The 20,575-nt window shown below is 40.7% G+C and overlaps 1 protein-coding gene and 1 long non-coding RNA gene across 3 annotated transcripts; one reads left to right on the top strand and one right to left on the bottom strand.

Annotated features, from left to right (window-relative positions):
- Nucleotides 1-78: 78 nt before the first annotated feature.
- On the bottom strand, nt 79-8,824 carry dhx33 (DEAH (Asp-Glu-Ala-His) box polypeptide 33). 2 transcript variants are annotated; one of them, XM_041241008.1, is made up of 12 exons: nt 8,484-8,824; nt 7,314-7,474; nt 6,647-6,874; nt 6,029-6,199; nt 5,483-5,668; nt 4,686-4,797; nt 4,383-4,542; nt 3,811-3,899; nt 3,554-3,681; nt 2,876-3,079; nt 2,632-2,718; nt 79-2,522 (listed from the first exon to the last, which is right to left on the bottom strand). In XM_041241008.1, the coding sequence occupies exons 1-12, from the start codon at nt 8,674-8,676 to the stop codon at nt 2,214-2,216; spliced, it is 2,028 nt and encodes a 675-aa protein (XP_041096942.1). In that variant the 5' UTR covers nt 8,677-8,824; the 3' UTR covers nt 79-2,213. The 2 variants fall into 2 exon arrangements, with proteins under 2 accessions (XP_041096942.1, XP_041096943.1); XM_041241009.1 differs by lacking the exon at nt 7,314-7,474 and adding an exon at nt 7,475-7,568 and having other exon boundaries at nt 8,484-8,544.
- LOC121308553 lies at nt 8,684-13,602 on the top strand. Its single transcript, XR_005948521.1, has 3 exons — nt 8,684-8,757; nt 8,920-9,011; nt 13,448-13,602. It is a non-coding gene; the product is annotated as an uncharacterized LOC121308553 (long non-coding RNA).
- The last annotated feature ends 6,973 nt before the right edge of the window (nt 13,603-20,575 follow it).

The following is a 20,575-nucleotide window of genomic DNA, read 5'->3' as shown; positions in this document are numbered from 1 at the left end:
ATGTTTTAAGATACATATTTTAAAATTTGATTTACTTACAATTAAAAAAAAAAAATACTACAAACGCAAAATGAGTAAATGACACAATACAGCCAAGTGGTGTGGAAATATTGTCTTTATTATAAAGGGAATATTTTATAAAAGCGTGCTTCATTCTGTGCTGCTTGTAAAGAGCTGTACCAGTTCAATTGCATGGTGATTTATGGCGTCACTCTTGCACCAGTCCGCACAACACACGTGTAATACGCACTGTTCCAAAAGTCCCGTTCCAACCCGTGCATTATTGTAATCCATTGTGAATGGTGCCGTAACCGATACGGGTTAGCTTTCCAATCTTCTATTGTGCCATCAAGATCATCCAATTACAACCAACGCGTTTTCTTGAAATCACAGGTTTACGTTTGTATTCTTGAGGTCCGGGAGGGACTGCGGAAACACGACCCACTGTCCTATAATGTACACTCCACCTTGTAAACAGAGGTGTTACCTGTATTGTTAACCTGGTTTTGTTTCCTTTTTAATACAACAAATTAGCTATTTATTTTCGTCCTGAGAGTATACACTTTGATATGTTTTGGCAGTCTGATCGAACACTGTAACTACCGTTAATAGGAATGGCCCTGGATTGTCATTCACATGAATGGAGTCCTACCCAAGATCCTAAAATCCATCTTATGTACTCTTAGCAGAATTAGCAATCTTATCAGGGGGTTCTCTTATTTTTATACATTTTATTTCGCTATTACACTTCCTCCTCACCAAACCCAGACTGAGACAATGGGATTACAGACAGACTTTCAAAATGACCTACAACACAGGAAGATACAAATAAGTAGTCATTTAAACTCTTTACAATCTGCTGGGGGCTGGTTCCATCTGACTTTCAAGACTTCAAACCAGGGAAGCCCAATTACAGCCCTGCAGGGCCATCACATTCCAGGTCAAATATGTCAAATGTAACAGCTGAAATAGGACAGAGATGAAGTGGTTAAATGAAACAGTTCAGAACACAGTTTGGAACACTGAGCTGCCATGGAACAGCCAGTCTGCCCCTGTCTTAGACAACCTGCAAGTACTGCCTGCATGTAGAAATGAGGATGAACCCAGGACTCTGTGCATGTTCTGGTCCCTAGTGGCATGCTTTTTCTTTCTCTATTAGCAATACCAACGGCTACAGAATTATTTTATATATATATATATATATATATATATATATATATATATATATATATATATATATATATATATATATATATATATATGCATTTTGAATAGCTGCCACAATTCCATGCAATCTATCACTTGATACTCTAATACTAAACTTTACAAACATTAGGGAAATAAAATAAAAAGACTGGATTAACAGCAGCTGTATTAATAAAAAAAACTGTCTGTCTAGCAGTACTGTACATGGCTTAGACATTAGATATCAGTGGTATATTTCCTAAAGAGGCAATACATTTTGAGGTAACCCCTGTTTATTTTACAGCTCAGTTCTGGCACAGTAAACGATCCTGTTCGGAAGTACCAAAGGGATAGAAGCACTACTAGAAGTAAATCTTCAACTAGTTATTCTCTTTGGAGCCAGGAGTTATAGCCAGTCTGAACACGACACTTAAACACATGGTTAAGAACAGGGAGTGGCTTCCAGTTATCTTACATCACACCTGCATAAGAGGGCTTCCGTCCAGTCCCCAAGTCCTTCATCACCTCAACTAGACATTTTCTAACTGTGGCAAATTACTCTTGCTGGGGTTTAAAAGCCAATCCTGTTATCTCTACAGGGAAAATCCTTCCCTATACATAAAATAATTGGGCATTGCCTTTTTTATGATGAGCGTCAAAGAGTGTAACACGTATTTACTGTATTACAAAATTGTTACCTGACTAAATACGATTTTGACCACTTCCTCGTACCTGCCCAAAAACAGGGTTCAGATAGTAATCCGATGAATTCCTTTTAATTAGTCAGATTTCAAATCAAGAAAAAAAAAAAGAAAAGCGCAGGTGCCTGGATTGTGCATCAGTAGAAACTCCTGTAAGAACACCCGAATTCCTGTAAAACAAAACAACTGTTCTTGACGCCACACAAACGCAGGTCTTCTGCTGGAGAAACTCTTTGACCCCCTAAACGGGGGTCCACGTTTCATTTCAGGACCGTTTCAGGACCGACAGCTGCGGAAGAGCTAATCCCAAGGCTGCGCTCTTGAAAACTAGCTCTTGAGCAGTCTGAGTTTCCTGCAGAAGTATTGGGGTGCCGCATCGTGCAGCCAGTCTGGGTCCACCAGGCACAGGTCCCTCATGTAGCACTTGGAGGTGTGCAGCAGCTCATTGAACACCACGTAGGCAGGCTTGCCCTGGAACAGCACCGAGGAAGGGTGGATGGAGACCAGCTGGTGGGTGTGCAGAGCGCAGTAAGAACCATCTGGCTGCAGCTCGGCAGCGTTCATGAAGAGCCCGTGTGCCAGGCAGCGGCGGATGTTGGCCGTGTCTGTGCGAGACGACTCCATCGCCATTCCCAGCTGCGTTACCCGGGAAATAAGCAGAGAAAGAAAAACTAAAGCAGTAGTTTACGAGCATCTCATCAAAAACAATGGCTCGAAACCAGAAAACTCAATAGAAGTCCTGTACCTTCACACAGGTTTCTCTCAGCTGGGATCGGACCTCCGACACCAAAGCCATGTTCCTGCTGTTCACAAAATTCTCTCGACACCACTCCTGTGGAGAACAGAGATTGTATTGTGGTTAAAAATTAATGAACAGCCGGCTATTGGACAGCTTTCCACAACAGGTTTCGTTCAGGTTTAAACATTACAGAAATGAAAAAGGAAACTTACCGTCCTAGGTAATTTACACAAATGTAAAGGCACTGTACCTTACTGCCCTTGACGTTTTTGAAGGCCCAGTAGATGTTGAGCAGGGTCATGTGGTCTCCCTCGTTGGAGATGAATTTCCTGCGGACGGACAGCACGTCATCGCGGCGCGAGGGGGGGTTATAGAGCACGCTGTCCACCGAGAGCAGGGACACGATGGTCAACACCTCCTCTGTGCAGTGGAACTCCGGGGACAGCAGGATTGTCTGACACAGACAGAGAGAGACACAAACACTTCCACTGTAATCATGGTTACTTTTTAACAGTAAATCGAGCCAGTGCACAAGGGTAAGATTTTATAATCGTTACAATACATGGATAAAAGGCAAATAGGATGTGCTGTGTTACATGCATCATATTCAGGGATGGAAATAAGACTCCTATTGAATAACAGTTTCACCCATTCCAGGTTTGACATAATTGATTAGCTATTGTATAGGTATCAAACTCAGGTGTGTCATCTTAAGTTTGTAGTAAAACCTGGAATGGATCACACTGCTATGCAATAGGGGTCTTATTTCAATGCCTGATATTAACAATTTAGGATTGTGGGAATGGGTCAATGCAATCGTCTTCCACCTCAGACCTAGAAGGTTCCAGCTTGGGCTGCAAAAGCCAGTGCTGTCAGTGAAGTTCATTCTAGACACGCAATAACAAATTACAAATAAAACGTCTCTGACCTTCGCAAACCTGGGTTCCAGAGGAAAGGAAGCCATTTTCTTTCCCATTGGTGTGAGAGTCACCTGGTCATCCATGCGTTCAACAGCACCTAATAAATCTAGCTGCTCAATGGCCGCTCGAACAGCCTCTGTTGAACAAAGATCTCAATTACAGATCACTCACAGTTTAACAGGGCAAAGCCTTCAACAGTGTAACACTGCTAGTCTAGTCTGCATCCACCACAACCCAACAGGAAGGAAGCACAAGACCAGCTCACCTGGAGATGGTTTGGACATGAAGTCGAAGGTAAGCACATTGGGAATCCGCAGGGCCAGTAGCTGCAGCATCACACTGGCCAGGTTGCACCTGCAGAAACAACAACATGGCTTCAGGTTATTCACAAAGGGCTTGGAGCCAACAGACCCAGACTTTCATTATTACAGCTGTCTTCTCAGTAGTACTGTAGGTGTTGCATCCCTAACAGAAAACAATTACTTACGTGTTATTACTCCAAGTATCTCTTATCACACTGAACTGTTTGTCTAGTTTCTTTAAAGTGTCACCTCTTCTCTCGTCCAAACTACAGCTGTCGCCAAATGCTTTCCATCACCCAACAGAATTAACACATTTTGCTCCATAAAGGCGAATGAAATCTGCTGACTAATGTTACGTTAACATATTGAATTACATACAGCTCTGTGCTTTTCAATGTACTTAACGAAAAAGTGACAAAAATTGACATTTCGGAATCTAACATGAAATACTGTATGGCTTCCGGTAGACTTGCAATCTCATTTTGTAGTTTCTTTGTAAATGATGTGAAATAAACGATGTCTTGCTGTGGCCCACCTCTGGATCTCTGGCACGGTCATGTTGCTGAACTGGTCAAACTGGTCTTCGGTGTAGAGCCGGTAACACACCCCACTGTCCTCCCGCCCAGCCCTCCCTGTGCGCTGCCAGGCCTGGGCCTTCGACACCCTCTGAACCGCCAGCACCTCCAATCCACTGTCTGCAGAGAGGGGAGACAATGCAGTTCTAATAGGTATGACGTGGATGAAACACTAAATCACACACACAATCTACAGAAATCTAATATCACACACGATGTACCAGGTGTCAGTGATGAGTCAGCCTGGCAAACACAACACCTACCTGGGTTGTAGCGTTTCGCTTTTACCATCCCTGTATCAATGACAAACTTTATTCCTGAGATGGTAATGGAAGTCTCTGCGATGTTGGTGGACAGAATCACTTTCCGACAGCCCTGAAAAGCAAAATTGAAAAGAGCAGTTAATTCATAAAGCACAGGAATGTTAGCAAGTAAACATTACAGCTATGGCCAAAAGTTCTGAATCACTTAGAAATTTAGGGCTGAGATACAATTAATATATTATTTAGAGCTTTTACTTAACATCATGTAATCAAACTACAAAATGATATCGCAAAAGTCTACCAGAAGCCAAAATAGTAGTACAGATTTTCATGTTTTTCAAAATGTTGCATAAACATTTTGAAATGTCACATTTTTCAATTTCTGTCAGCTTTTTGTTAAATATACAGGAATCTACAAAGCAGTATGGAATTCAATGTGTTAATGTAGCATTGTACAGCAGGTTTAACTTGACTTTTTGAAGGAAAATTTGTTGATTCTATTGGGTGATGCAAAGCTTTTGGCCATAGCTGTAAATGTGTCACTTAATAAACAACATTAATATCCCCCGTCTCATGTGTAAATAGAAAAGAAAATTAGAGCAACGTAAACATAAAAAAACACAACTTGGAAAATTGTACGTGTGACACCAGAAGAATGCTAAAGAACATCCTTGGACAGTCAGGGTTCTTCCTGTGTCCCTCCATGCTCTCAGGAACTTCCGATGAACGCCTTACCATACCTGTGGACTGGGTTTGCACTTCTATAGATTAATGTGCGCGCGCGATCGCTCCCTCACCTCGGGCGCTGTGTGGAACACCCGCAGCTGCTGTGTGTGAGGAAGGGATGCGTACAGTGGGATCACTACCATCTGCCCACAGCTGTCTGGGAGGTGCTTTGCAATGTCTCTGCAGGTGCGAGCCATGGCCTCGATCTCCTCCTGCCCAGTCAGGAACACCAGGATATCATGGGAAGAGGGAGCCTCCTGAAAAACACAACACCCACAGTCAAAGTACTGTTTTGCTAACGTCATGGGTCGGTAAAATGCTTGACACTACTAGCAGTGTAACTGGTCTACTTGCTGATTGAACTAAACAACATACAATAACAGCAAATCTGTACTCGTCATCTCAGCCAATGCAATTACACCCTGTGTTAAAAACACCTTCACATTTCATCTTGAATGCATCGCATTACATATCACACCCTGGCATTAGCTAAAACAATTGTCTGTATAATTACAGTTTTCCATTCTCAAAGCTGGAAAGTTGAGCACACATCCCTTCCATGCTGTCGGGGCGCTTGCCTCTAGTGGCTGATGAGGTTATCTGCATGCGCAACTTACTTGATGGATCTGGAACAGGGAGACCAGGGCAGCTTGCAGGTAGTCAGTCTGAGGCTGCTTTGTGTAGAAGATCTTGATGGGGTGCTGTCGCCCCTCCAGATACAGCACAGGAGCGTTGTTAAAGTACTGGGAGAACAGGTCTACATCCATAGTAGCGGACATAATAATCACCTACGGTGCAAAACCAGGAAAACGATAATTAGCACTTCCCTGCATACTGAACTAATTAGTATTTACAATTAAAGTCTTGTACAATGAAGTTTGCACTGCAGTGTCACAGATCACACATCACGTCACTGTTTAATTCCGAAACAAAAATATAGAATATCATATAGGGCGCTGTACGATAAAAGCTGATTTCCATCAACGACAGCGCAGGCAAAAAATCAGCTTGATCCTACACTATATTCTTTACATTATACAGTGAAAAAAGAAGCATTAAACAGTACAGCTAATCTAAACGCCACATCATTTCTATCTGATACAAACTGCTATGAAGCCATTTCAGAGTCTGCTCTATATTATAAACTAATTATCCAATAAGGAAACAAACTAAAATGTGATGAGAATCACAGCAATCCTGTATTGTTCCAGATTTAGTTTGGACCAGAGCCTAACCTTCAAAGAGAACTTGTTCTGCTCCCTGCGTTTCTTCTGTGCTGCCTTCACAACCCCAAACAGCACGTCTGTGTGCACAGTCCTCTCGTGGGCTTCGTCCAGAATCACCACAGTGTAGCGCTGCAGCAGGGGGTCCCCGATCGCCTCCCGCAGCAGCATGCCGTCCGTCATGAACTTCAACTTGGTCTCAGCGGAGGTGACATCCTCGAACCGGACCGTGTAGCCCACCTGAAGCACACAATGCACCCCGTTACTCTCAGGTCATATTTCACTCTTGTCCTTTAAAATAAAACTGATTTGCTGAAAAAGAAACAGGGCTATAAGCTGTAACTCCTGTTCCGATTAGTTAAATGTTCTTAATAATGTTGGATGTTAGACAGAGCTATCTACCATGTATGTATTTCTAGAGTTATAGCTGTTGGTTTGCTGGCAAGAGAAAAGCCACAAACAGAATTATTCTGAAGCAAGAGCAAATGCACGTTTACAAAAAGGGATAAAAAAAAAATCAAGTGTAACAGTAATATAATAATAAATTGCTCACAACAGTATTTTTTTTTTAATACTACATATTGATTTCTTTGTAAATACCAACAACAAGGTGACAAATTTGATTTAAAAAAAATATTAAATGGGGAAAAAAGCAACCAAAAAAATGTAAACGCTGTACCAGTTTTCCTAACTGACACCTCTTTTCCTCGGACACTCTTGTTGCCAGGGAGATGGCTGCCACCCTGCGGGGCTGTGTGATGGCAACTAGGCCCTGCCTCCCGATGCCCGCCTCGAACAGGTACTGAGGAATCTGCGTGGTCTTCCCTGAGCCCGTCTCACCTGAAACACACGGCAGCAGCATAAACAAGCTGGGACAGCCTTTCCAGAAGACACTGGTACCTCTGAGCTTGCACTGTGGCTGGTCAAGCTATATCTGCATCAAGTTAAATGACAAAAATGGAAAACACAATAAACACTCACATCTCCATCTCTCTCTCTCTCCATGTGAAACATACTGATACAACAGATTTTGTATTAATTATTCACATTTGTGTACCTACATTAATTTTTTGTATTTTCTAACTCGACAGCACTTGCACACTTCAATTGTACCTTCTTTCCTTTGCTGTCTTCCACAACGAAATCCTTCTGGTCACGGGCATATTGTTCTGGGGGTTTGTGTGTTTTAAATTCCACAAGGGTGTACATATATCCTATCGAACTGCAATATAGTTTTAAATCTCGCAAGCATGAACAATCCTTCAATGTAATCTTGTTTTAAATTTCGCAAGCGTGTATAATCCTCCAATAGAAATGTAGGAATTTGCTGACACTCAGTATTTGGGGTGGGTTTAGTATTCAGAATGAATCAATACGATATACAATTCAGAAAAGGACGGACCTGCAACTGCACAAACAATTTTTCAGGTCCCCCTCCAGTGTTTATTGTGCATACACACCGATTTCATTATTTTAGCTTCTGTATCGGTCTGTATTTGATATGCATGTTCTTAACCGTATTCAGTGTAGTACTACTAGGTGAAGCTTCACTCAGTTATGGTAAAAAATTGCCAATACACTTGCAAATCAAACTTGCACTGCCACAGCGATGGGAACCAGATCCCTATTTCATAGCCGTTTCACCATTCCAGGTTTTACTACGAACTTGATCAGCCACAGCGTACAGCTAGCTCAAACTTAATGAAACAACGAATGGATCAGCCATCCCTTCACCATTCAAGTTGTCAATGCAATACGAACAATTTGGGCACAGGCACTTTGTCACTCATGCAAAAGGTGTGTTCGCAATTTACATTCCCCTAATAACTGACGCGCGGTCCTCGCTTACCTATTAAGACCGCACTGTGCAGCTGCCGGAGCTGAGTGATTAGCTGTTCCCTCGCCTGGTGGATAGGGAGGTGTTTACGCTGCACTTCCACAGGTGCGGATTTGTGCTTTTCAGGCAGAAGCATCCCAGGTCGAAACAGCGGTGACCCCGGCTTAAATTTCTTCGCCGGAGGAGGTGCGGGATCTTGGGGCATGATCTAAAAAAAAACCAAAAAAAAAAGATCTAAGCGTTTAAAAAATGTGCAAACTGCGAAAGGAAGGAACGCGGATACAGTGTAAGCGAGTTCAGCAGCCTACAAACACGCGGGCTTCGCTCGCAGTCGCCTGCTTACTACGTCACAATGTAGTTTTTTTTTTTTTTTTTTTAAATACAACTTTATTTGTTTTAGGAGGCTGTTAATTTCACTTTTTTTTTTTTTTTTTTTTTTTTTTGACAGTGAGCTTATTGTGTTGCGTTCGAATGAAAATAAAGTCGAGAAAACAAAAACCTCAACAACAAAACGATAACGGGGATGCGAGGTAATGGAAGGTGAGTTTGTTTTATATTGGTAACAGTGTGTAACGGGGACGCGACAGTCAGACAGTGGCGTGTGTGTGTGTGTGTGTGTGTGTGTGTGTGTGTGTGTGTGTGTGTGTGTGTGTGTGTGTGTGTGTGTGTGTGTGTGTGTGTGTGTGTGTGTGTGTCTCACACACACGAATCCAACAAAAAGAGTTACCTGCGGGTTACCTTCAAGGTTTAATAACTACCAAAACACAGTGCATGCGATTTTACGAGACACACTCGAGCGCATGCGCACTGAAACCTATAACTGTGCAGTTCTAATATCAGAACGTGTCCTTTTTTATGATTTGATAAAGTTATGGACTGAGGCCAAAATGTGAGACCTTAATGTTGCCTATCCGTTTTCTACAGTATAGACTGAAGATATTTAGGTTAATTCTTTTACCCTGTTTTAATAGTATGCTGTAGCTCGTACCATTTAGTTATGAGATGAGGGTAGGTGACCTTATATTTGTTCTTTCCAAGTGGTGTTTGTCTAGTGGAGAGGTCTATATGGAGTTTAGCTGGTGCATTATATAATCGTCTCAACACTCGTCGCTGCTTAAACTGATATTTTGTTTTCCCTTAAAGTGTGTCAAATGTGTGAAAACACTCCATTCCAGTACAATGCTGTTTATCTGAGCAATTCATATTAATGTAATGAGTGTCTGCAACAGTGGTTCAGGTTTTCAATTACTTCAGAGAGCACGCAATTGGCAAGCACAATTAACAATTATCCCGAAAACGTCTGGATTGTGTGTATTATTAAAATGTGCGATCAGCACATCGTCTGCAGTGCGGCTGTTACCATGGGGACCAGTCTATAAGCAATGTGCTTTCTCTGCAGTCCTACCAAGTCCATCAGTTCACTCTCTGAACACTAGTAAAGTCCAGTATATTTATGCTGGTTTCAGGCAAAGATATCTTGAAATGTGATGTTCATCTTTTAAAGTGACTTCATCTTGAAACAAATTCCCCTCACTTTAAATTATTAACCTGAGGGAAATTGGACAGGGTGCTGCACCCTGACACTGCTAGGAAACACTGAGCTTTATTGATCAGTCACTAAATAGCTAACCTCTCCAGATAATATCACTCTGGTTGTTATCACACTGATTCATATCGGTCACATTTAACAGACGTACTTCCACTCCACTTACATGCAATATGAAGTGTGGTTGCGCGTAGCATACAGAACAATGCTATGTGTATGCTGACAGCTTTCTTATGTTTGTCATTGTGTCGTACATGTACAGTATAAGTGTACTGATTGTAATCAATGTAATACCTACTGCTATATTTTAATTCCTGAGCCAAACTTATTATTTAATAATCTCTAGTAATTTTATTATTATTCTCGGCACTTATTTTGTCAGGTTAGTAAAGTGGACCTCCCAGAACTACATTTCCTATCATCCTCCTGCTCACTGGTAAATGCATCTCTGTTACATATGTGAGCAGGAGGATGATGGGAAATGTAGTTCTGAGAGGTCCATGCAGGTACATGGGAAGCCATCTTGAGGCAGGGAATGCAATTTTAAAAGTTTTTAAACTGGTCAAAAAAAAAAGAAAAAGTTAATTAAAACTTTTGAAGTGAAATTAAACCAGTTCTACCAGGAATACAGGCTCTAAACTGTTTCCCGTGTAGTCCATGGAAGCAGGAAGCAGTTTCCGAACATCTTGCTGTTATCGATCATCCTCATACCTGCAGTGGCTGACAGGTTAAAGGTGTATAAGAAACACAAATGATGGTTCACTTACTTTTGTATGATGCTTGCTTTGAGTGCTTCTTACTGCGATTATTCAGAAATTGACGATAATTATGCAAACGGATAAGGAGAGAGTGAAGTAATAAATAATGAAAGATCTGCAGGGATTTGTTTTGACGTAACGCCCCCCTTTGTGACGACCAGCCTGCCTACACATTTCTGTACTGAAAAGAAATGCGGTAGCTTATTCTAATGCATGCTTCACTGCCTAGAAAGATGGCATGCTAGTGGGACGAGAGATATATATTGATCCTTTTTAAGACAGGCAAAAGTATCTGGAGAAACTGATCACAATGTCAGACAGGCTGGCACCCACTGGGGTATGAAATAGCATTGTAATGAAGACTGAGACATTGGGATGCCTCTTATTATAGCAAGCCCAGCATAAAATGAAAGCAGCTTACCTATCGCAGAATACAGCAAGTGTTTGCTATTGAATATATTTTACATTAAGGATATTTGTACCTACAAGGTAACACCAGTAGGGGGAGCGAGAATAACAATTTCTAGCAATGTTACTTTTTATTATGCTGGTTTTCAAAGCCAAAATTAAGAATTGCTTATGTAGCCCCCACAGATAAGTATTTAATCAACTCCAGTACATTATACGGTGACTCCGAGGATTCAGCCTCCGCTAATGCTTTGTGGTGCTCGGGTGTGGGACAGTGGTGCCTGTTTCACCCCACCCAGACTTCTGCTTACTACATTGCTGTCCCTTTATAGATCATCTACCACAAGTGCAGCCCTAATGTTATGCATTTGCTATCAATCAGTAATTGCTGTATGGGAAACTTGTTCTTTATTTGACCTCCAAGAATGGGGGTTCTTCAATGATGGCAGCCAAAGACAGGTGTTGCATTGTTACAGCAATCTTGGCAGAAACTTTTATGAGTATATTCAAGTGTAGGAATTCTCCTGTAGTGCCTAATATGTTTTTTGCAAACTGCGTGAGTTGGTTATTTAGAGAAGGGTGTGCATGCCTGCAAGGCCATTGTAATCTTTTATAGCAAATTTCAAATTAGTTTTCAGATTCGCAAGCAATATTATAATAGTAATTGCATATTTAAAAAAAAAAAAGCAATAAGATTCATGTTAATGCATATTAAATTGGGTACAGTTTCCTCCAGCAAAACCATTTGTCAAAAGCGATCTGTTCTTTTCCTTTGCAATTAGTCAGATCTGGTCTAATTTCACCATGTCTTGTTTACCTTAATGGTGCCTCTGACAGGTCACACATGATTGCAGTTATAAGAATATCTTTTCTAAATTGGAAACACTTTAGTTCATGATGACATCTTCTGAGGACTGTATCTGTTATTCATTTTATAATTCAAGCATATTCTAAGTGCCCGTTTTTAAAGAATTACCAGAATTTGAAATTAGATTTAATAAACTCTTTGCTTCTCATCCTCAAGCAAACATTGCTTTTGCCGATAGTACAAAATGTCTTTGCCATCTGCTCTAAAGCAATGTTTCTGCAAGAACTACAGCAGCGTGAATTCATTCTTCCTCAAGGGAGTAGTTGGACAACTTTCCAGAAACTGAAGAGAATTCGAGCCAAACAGAGACAGTATTGCTGAGATCACCTAAGTTGAACTTTGTCTACCTAGCGCCCAGATTGAAATTCCATTTGCTTGTACTGTGCATTTTCAGATGTATTATCACTTTCCCACATTAAGATGTGCTGAAATCATTTCAATAAAATGCTCCACTACAGTATAAAGGTAAATGCTCTTTAAAGAGTAAGTTGCTTCAAATGAAATGTTCTTAGTTTGTACTGCCCTTGCCTTTTCTTGATGTTTGCAATCATTTTGTGCTTCGTTTTGTTGTATATATGTTAAGGTACAGGTGTGGAGTACTCTCTAGATACTGTCTCTGCACAGTTACTCCCAGTGCGTTTCTCTCCAGCTGGCTTGGGCTGCCTGGTTACTCTGACCCCAGGACTCCCATTGGGGAAAACAAGTCAAAACCAGTGATGCTTTTCAGAACCCCCTGGGAGATACTCCAGCTGTGCACAGGGCCCACCTTGTAACGCACAATCCTTCCTGTCTTACTGCTTCACATTAAGGGGGTCTGTGTTTTCAAATGTGTTCAGGAAATGCTTTTCAGTTCACATTGCCTGCCGTTGAGATCTGTAACATAGGTTAGATCAGCCAACCTGGCTTTTATAGAAGAGCCTGCACCTTTTGCAGGATTTATTCACCACTTTGCTTCAAATGTCGTTTTGTTTTGGCTGGCAATATACTGCTGTGCACTAGATGGCGGTGGTGCTTACTAATATAATGTCACTTTTTGATTGGATCCCCATTTTAATCTGATTTTAAACACATACACTTAGTAAAATAAGAACATTCAAATACAGAATTTTTTGCAGAGGAAATACTGTGTCTGCACCTAGTTTTGTGGTTTGTTTAAAATTATCCTCATTGTCATTACCAGGAAGGAAAATCTTATCAAGCTACAGATTATCTGTAAAGCAACCAGCTGTAGCCAAAATGAATTCAAACTGCAGTTTTAAAATGTTAGTCTCCTTGTGATAACATTCTTGTTTTCTTTGCTGACCTAACCTATAGTGGTGTAAGGAAGATGCTAATAAATTCAGTTTAATGGCTGCTTATTGCAGTGTCCCCTTGTCTTGGCTCTTCTTTTCTGTAGATTCATACAGGATGAATCGTTGGAATCCTGAGGGAGAACAAGATTCTCCAGGAGACAATGCCATCCCCTTGACGACGGCAAACAAAACTGCAACTTGAACTCTGAGGCCTAATCAGCAGGCCCATGTACCAGGCTGTCTCATGCTGTTTCCTAAAATAAATACATACACAAGTCTTTCATTGAGTACATAGTGGTGGTCTGCAGTACAGAAATGCAAACACATCCTTCCTTCCCATTTTTATTTTTGAAAGGATTGCAATTCCAGGTAATGCCAGGTTTCCACCTGCAACATGGAAACAGTCTATAAATCTCATCTCTTTCCAGTATCAAACTGGGGCTGACACCAGTTCCTTCTGCGACCTACAATACAATCTGCAACCAGACACAGATATCAAAGGTCACCTGCATTTGTCATGTTTTTGTAAAACTGCTATGGTGTAAATGAATTCATCACCCTCCAATATGACCCAGTATAAGATTGTTCACATCCCTCTAGTTGTGTTTTGTTTTTGCTGCAGTCTGAGGTTGCAAGCCTTGGATTCTTTCCGTTGCACGCTCTTTAGCGCCTCATCGGTGTGAGTTGGAAAGGTTGCGCTCTGCCAGGCTGCAGTCCCAGTTGATATCGATTTGATCTTGAACTTGATTCTGCTGCTGAAGGAGCAAGGCTGATTTTAGATCGCTTTTAAACTAATCCTGGTGGCAGGTGGCAGCGTGGAATAATATACAGCTAAAAGGGACACTGTATATCATATGCAATTCCTAATAGTTTATTTTTTACCTGTTTTAAAGTCCTGTTAAGTGTGTTGTTGTTATTTTACCTCCAATGTTCTCCCCAATTTAGAATTTTTTCCCTCACTGCAGCAGCTCTCCACACTGCTCAGGAGGACTAAAGGTCTCTGGAGGACAGGGGCTAGTCCTGTAGGTGTCTGCTTGAGCTTCCCAGGTACCTGGCTGGCAGGGTCCACTGTAGCACGATGAAGAGAAACAATCCCTAACTGTTTTGCCTCCCCAACCTGCGGGAGCGCCAGAGCCAATGTGACGCTCCCTCCTGAATCCAGAGCGAAGACTGGTGACTCCGCACAGCCAGGACGCTCCCTGTGCTCAGGGGAGTCGCTCAGGGAACCTGTGCTTCTCTATTTTTATGCTGCACTGGAGCCCATGGGAATGGCACGGAAGCCTGGGGATTGCTAACAGGCTGCTGCACCTCCTCACAATCAACCTTTAAGAATCAACCAGAGTAGAACCAACCAGATATAATCATCCAGAACACACAAGAGGATATCAGACAGGTAAGTCATCTATACACTTGCACTACGCACAAACGAAACTAGGAGTGTGCATTTCTGATTTAGAAACTTCATGGGGTGCATTATCTGAAATTAATAAAAATGATAATGGAGATTTTGAAGGAGGATTTGAAATTCCCCAAATCTTGTGATTGCTTCAGTGACACCAGGGAAGTGTTATAACACAGTCATATAATGTACAAATCATCTCAATCTAGTTACAAATGTTATTATGCTATTACTACATTTCTACAGTGAATGAAGTCTGCCAGAGCTGGTTCAAAAGCTGGCTATGTGAGTTTAAAGACTAAGAGTAATTAAATACATTTTTCTTGCTTTTAATTTTACCATCCCCTTGTGTTTTTCCATGTTTGCTCTCATGCAGTTGTTATTGTACATACTCAGAAATGTTTTTGAAAGGTTAAGATGCTTTCCCTATGAGTTCAGGAGCTTCTGTTTAGTCCTGGTTGCCTTGCATCGGTTCATGTAATGTAGGCTAGATCAGTGTCTTTATATTAGCAAGTTCCAACACTACTTTACAGTGAAAGTGAACATAGAGAACATTTATAATTTCAGAGACATGCCCAGGATCATTCATTTAATGATTTAAAATGTATCCTTAATGGATTCAATTTTTCTTTGACTTTTTCCCTCGACTGTATCATTTCCTTTAAAAAAAAAAAAAAATTGTTCAGCTCCAAAGCTGATAAATAGACAGTTCTGCATTTAACGACACAGAGCAGACACTGGGTATTAAGAGGCCTTGAGCAGAGCAATTCATAAACATTTATTCTGATGAGTAATATCTCCAATGTTCCATCCTTTTCAGGTCAGTATTTTCCTGTAATCAAACAGCTCACTAAGTGATATGTTTACATATTTTTAAATGCAATTATGGACACACACACACATCTGCTCACCACCCTCTGCATTCTAATAGGAGTTTTTAAAAAACATTTGCACCTTTATTTGGCGCATGAGAGATTGGATTGTCCAAACAGCCCCTATGTGGTCTTTTTTAAATGAGTCTTTTTCTCTGGAGGCCCAGTGAGGTTGTGGTTTTGACATGCTCTTGCCTAGCAACCACTCACTGGCTATTGACCAGTCACTGGGTCTTTACAAATGGAACAATTGTGGTCTAGACAGTTTAGCACCATAACATGATTCACCTGCCTTTCACCTAGGTTTGAATGGGGCTCAGGTCACTGGTATGCCAGTAATAGGGGTGTTATATATGATATGCAGGTTGCGATACAATATGCATCACAATGATGCATAATAGTACAAAATTATCATTTAATTAACTTTTATTCAAAAACCAATTAAATGCAATGGGAAAGGCATGTTCTCATACCAGCTATAAAGCACACTTGAATCATTTAGTGAAGTACGATAATGCCTAGGTTGTGCTTTTGACCTTGATCATGTGAAGAAATGTTGCAAAATAGAGGAATCTCTAATCCATGTTTCCTCAATTTATGAGTTTGGTTCAGGCAGTATTCTGAGAGAAACCTAAATTTCTAATCATTGCTAACAGTTTTTACTGTGTATTAGAAATCACTTCTGAGAAATCAAGCAGTCACTTGAGTCAAAATTCCAGTACAGAATTCCTCCCATGCCTAGAACATACAGCACAGTTCTAAAGTTAAAAACACAACTACATTTAATAGTGGTTACTGAGTAATTTTTTTGTTATTTAAAAGTTATTGCATTGTAGATATATCTATAGTTATACATATTCACACATTGGTTGTTCGCACATATATATTTTCATATTTGTCATACTATATAGCTTAAATTGTGCAATTGTAAAGTGTTTACAACCGAGTATATCCCCTTTTATTTAAATAATTGATTAGTCCTCCTGTAGAAGTTGTTCAGTTTTTTTTAGTAAATCGTACATTGTTTCCACTCCTAAAATTGAAAGTACCTCTGTTTTGTTTCATATATATATATATATATATATATATATATAGATATAGATATAGATATAGATATAGATATATCTATATATATGTCAGTTTATAAGTGTTGTCAGATGCACTCCCGCGAGTGTCCTCTGCAAGCTGTCTTACAGCTCAGGAAGCAAAAATGAAAAAGGGCGATATTACACAAGCTGACAGTTAACATACCTGAAATAGCAACAACTCATGCATTTTAAAAATGCTTCTAAGGTAATTCTGAAAAAAAAAAAATCAATTATTAAAGTAAGTAGTAATTTTATGTTAACTGCCTTAAACATTTTTGTAATGTTATCAATCAAGTGGTTCTTTAGTTTAGTTTTTTTTTTTTTTTTTATGAAAAAAATGCTGTTCTGTACAAGACACAGAATCTAGCAGCTTTTCTCATTTCAAAAATTCCTGGGCATTACGGGGTTTGGTTAAGGTGCTTTTATCTTTTATTTTAGCCATAGATATCAGTAAACCAGACTAGATCGCTGGTAAGAACCAGCGCCATCTAGTGATCAGCTACTGTGGATCAAGTTCCCTTTTTAATATCGCTGGCAGTACATAGCTGTGCACTAGATGATGCTGGCACTGGCAGATCTAGCCCACGTCGCGTATGGCTATGGCAGGCAGGTAGAACTGAAGATCAGGACCAGAACTCTGGTAAAAGCACAGTATTTGTGCAACTGCAACCACTCTGAATGATTGCAAACATCATAAAAAGGTTATAGTAATAACTTGAAGCTACTGTAATACATATGCAGTGCATCAAGACCTTTTAAATGAAGCCAATCCTTAATCGCACCCCCCCCCCCCCCCCCCCCCTCCCCTGCAGTGATACCAGGTAGTCAGTTAGAAGCTGGCACAGTTCAGATGTATGAGATTCGCTAGGCTCTAAGCATTATATTCAGTGAAATTGTGTTCTTGCAGAACAAAATAGAAGCTGAGTAATAATTGCAGCACAACCATAAGGATGACTGCATCTCGAAGTGAACTGATGTGGTTCATTCCCTGCAGCAAATCAATTTTTTGTTCTTCGCTGTTATAAAGCCTCAGGAGGCTTGAGCTAGCTGTTCAAATCAGGGAACAGTCTGAAGCCTGTCGCAGCTGGAGCTGTTGCAATTCAAATAGCAGAAGCATGCATAAAGAGATACACACACACACTGAACTTGGATGTTTTTAGTGTTTCTACAAAAAACGCCATTCTACAACGGCAAGGATCGTCCTTCTAATCCTTTCAATGGGCTACGTGATGTCTCGTATCTGTTCTCGTTAAACCTGTTTTTATTGGTTGTTTTCAAGTGACCTCATAGCTGTTGTATATTTGCAATAAGGGCACGGCAGGGTGTGTGTCGCTGTGGGATGTTGCACTTCTAAGGTTGGCTGAAGACACTAGGCGTGGTGATACGCCACAACACACACCCTGTCCTGCTATACTGCTTATTTAGATGCTGTTATAGATACCACGGACAGAGGACAGCAAGACATCCGAATGCACAGTGGTCTGCTGCTGGTGTGGTATTATGGTAATGATGTGTGTTGGGTTATACTATTATGGCTCCGTTAGTACCAGAAAAGTAGTAGCATTCTCCCAATATCATGCTAGTGTAGCCTCCTTTGTGATACCCATGCTATTACCCCGCTGTATTGAACCATTGACATTGTAGTGCCTCTGCAGCCAAACATGGAGATAACAACCAATCAAAGGTCTTAAACGTGCAGGGAATTGTTTAGTGGTAACAATTGGAAGTTTGTAATACAAGGCATCTTGAAACTTGAAAAAGAAAGCAAGCCCCATCGGTGACAAACAGGAGACAAATTGATGCAGACGCCTGCTTTCCACTGGGCTCCGAGAACCTGCTTTGACCTTTTGGCTGCTCTTTCCCCATTGGCTGCTCCCCTCCATCCCTGCATCCACCCAGTCAGACGTAGAGGATTTCATTGCAATCTTATTTCTAGATTAAAAGAGCATAACACATGTAATGTGTTGTAATGCTCTTCAGGTGACATGATCCCCTTTTGACAGCTGTACTGATTTGATACCTATACTGTGTAATCCAATCAGCATTAGCAAAGCCTTACTTCAAGTATAAAGCAGGGCCTGGTTCACACTGTGACATTGTAGAGAAGCACGGCCACTTCAAGGTGCTCGTTCTGTGCTAATTACGATGGAATGTTGCCATCAGAAATGGAGCACTGCGATAGAACATTACAATACTTTAAACTTCATTATGGTACCTGATCTGTAAATCCCAATCTGATATTTATATTTCCCATGTAGGGATATCATTGGGTCTCCGCTGACTCGGTTTTGTCCAGGACATTTAAGTGCATGATATTAAACCGGTTTGATTGTGCAAAGTTGGTAAAGGGTTACAGATTACACGAACAAGCCGTGCTTATTCAGACTTTGTTGTTTGACAAGTTTTCTCTCGAATGTGCATGGTCCATTAGATTTCCCAATGTCTATGTGCTTGTTCTGCTTTACTACACTGTTCTATCTCTCTACTGGCCTGTGAGTTCAGAGAAACGCTGACAGAATCCAGGGGCTCTCCACAGCTGCCTGGTTGCTATGGCCTGTCAGTTGTGCCCTTTATCTGGTGATGCTGCCGGCGTTGATAAAGGCAGCTGCCGGGAGGACTGAGGAGTGAACCGCTCTGGAAAATGCTTCCACTGGAAATGACTGTCCCTGTAGAAGGATAAGTCATGCTGGTCCACATTGGAGAAACAACAAAGGATTTTTTTTTTATTGGTGATAGAAATAGGAAATGCTGAATATGTACAGGGTGATTAGAAAGTAAGTCAGTGATTTTAATAAAAAAAAATCATAACATATCTTAGGTATCTGAAAAATAACATGCTGTTATGAAGGTGTTGTCATTTTTACAGTGATCATTTAATTATAACTGTATAATATATATATAAAGGGTGCTGTGTATCAATATTGGTGACTCCAGGGTAATGTGTTAGACTTGTGTAAATATCAGCTTCATGGGTTACACTGCCAGATAGTTCCCCATATGAAATATCAGTTTGTTCTGTATGGTTTCCTGGTGCGTTCCTGCCCCCCTTGATGGCGTGTTGATGCAGGGTTAGTCTTTTTGTAGCTGCTGCTATAGTGAAATCCTTTGTTGTGCTGGGAATTTTTCAGTTTATCTTTTACAGTAAACTTTCAGTAGCAACTCGCGAAGGCCCCAGGAAACCTGTACTGTGATGTTCTGACAATGTGCAAATCACTTTTGACAGCTTTGCGATGCAGCCTGTAAATGCGCAAGCCTCTTTATTTCCTTGGCACAGTAAATTCCTATCCGCTCAACTGTTGCGTTTTTTTTGCCAGAACTGTACAATTCACCTCGAATGTCTCTGTGGTTGACAGTGGCCTAATACAAGTGCCGGTGCAACATTGTATTTAACCTGTACATTTGTTTGATATAACAAACGGCTTGCCTATGGTGTGTGTGCTTACAACCAAGTTCAACGCATTGTTTTTCTTGCAGTGGATGCAGTCCCATCACACATCTGTCAAAATCTCATTCTGTATACAAAGCCTCAAAACACCTTTTATGTTTAATATACATACAGTCTTTTTGATGTATGATAAGTTAACACATCAAGCAGTTTGAGTACAAATAATAATTGGAGTAATCTGTACAGCTGTTCTGAGTAAATAACCATGTATTGCGTATGAACGATTAAAATGATTCCTGGTGTACAGCTTATTTAGTGAAGAGAATTGGACCGAAGTGAAGAGTAATATACTCTACCAACAAGCTTGAAACTGAAAAGCATGATTTAAAATGATGACAAGGTCCGTTAGACTGTGTGTGCTTTGTGTGGGTCCGCTGAGGTTGCACTGTTTACACAATACAGGCCTGTGGGTTAAACATCAGCGAGGT

Source organism: Polyodon spathula, unplaced genomic scaffold (assembly GCF_017654505.1).
Source record: "Polyodon spathula isolate WHYD16114869_AA unplaced genomic scaffold, ASM1765450v1 scaffolds_734, whole genome shotgun sequence".
Lineage (NCBI taxonomy): Eukaryota > Metazoa > Chordata > Actinopteri > Acipenseriformes > Polyodontidae > Polyodon > Polyodon spathula.
This window is presented reverse-complemented; position numbering and strand designations above follow the sequence as displayed.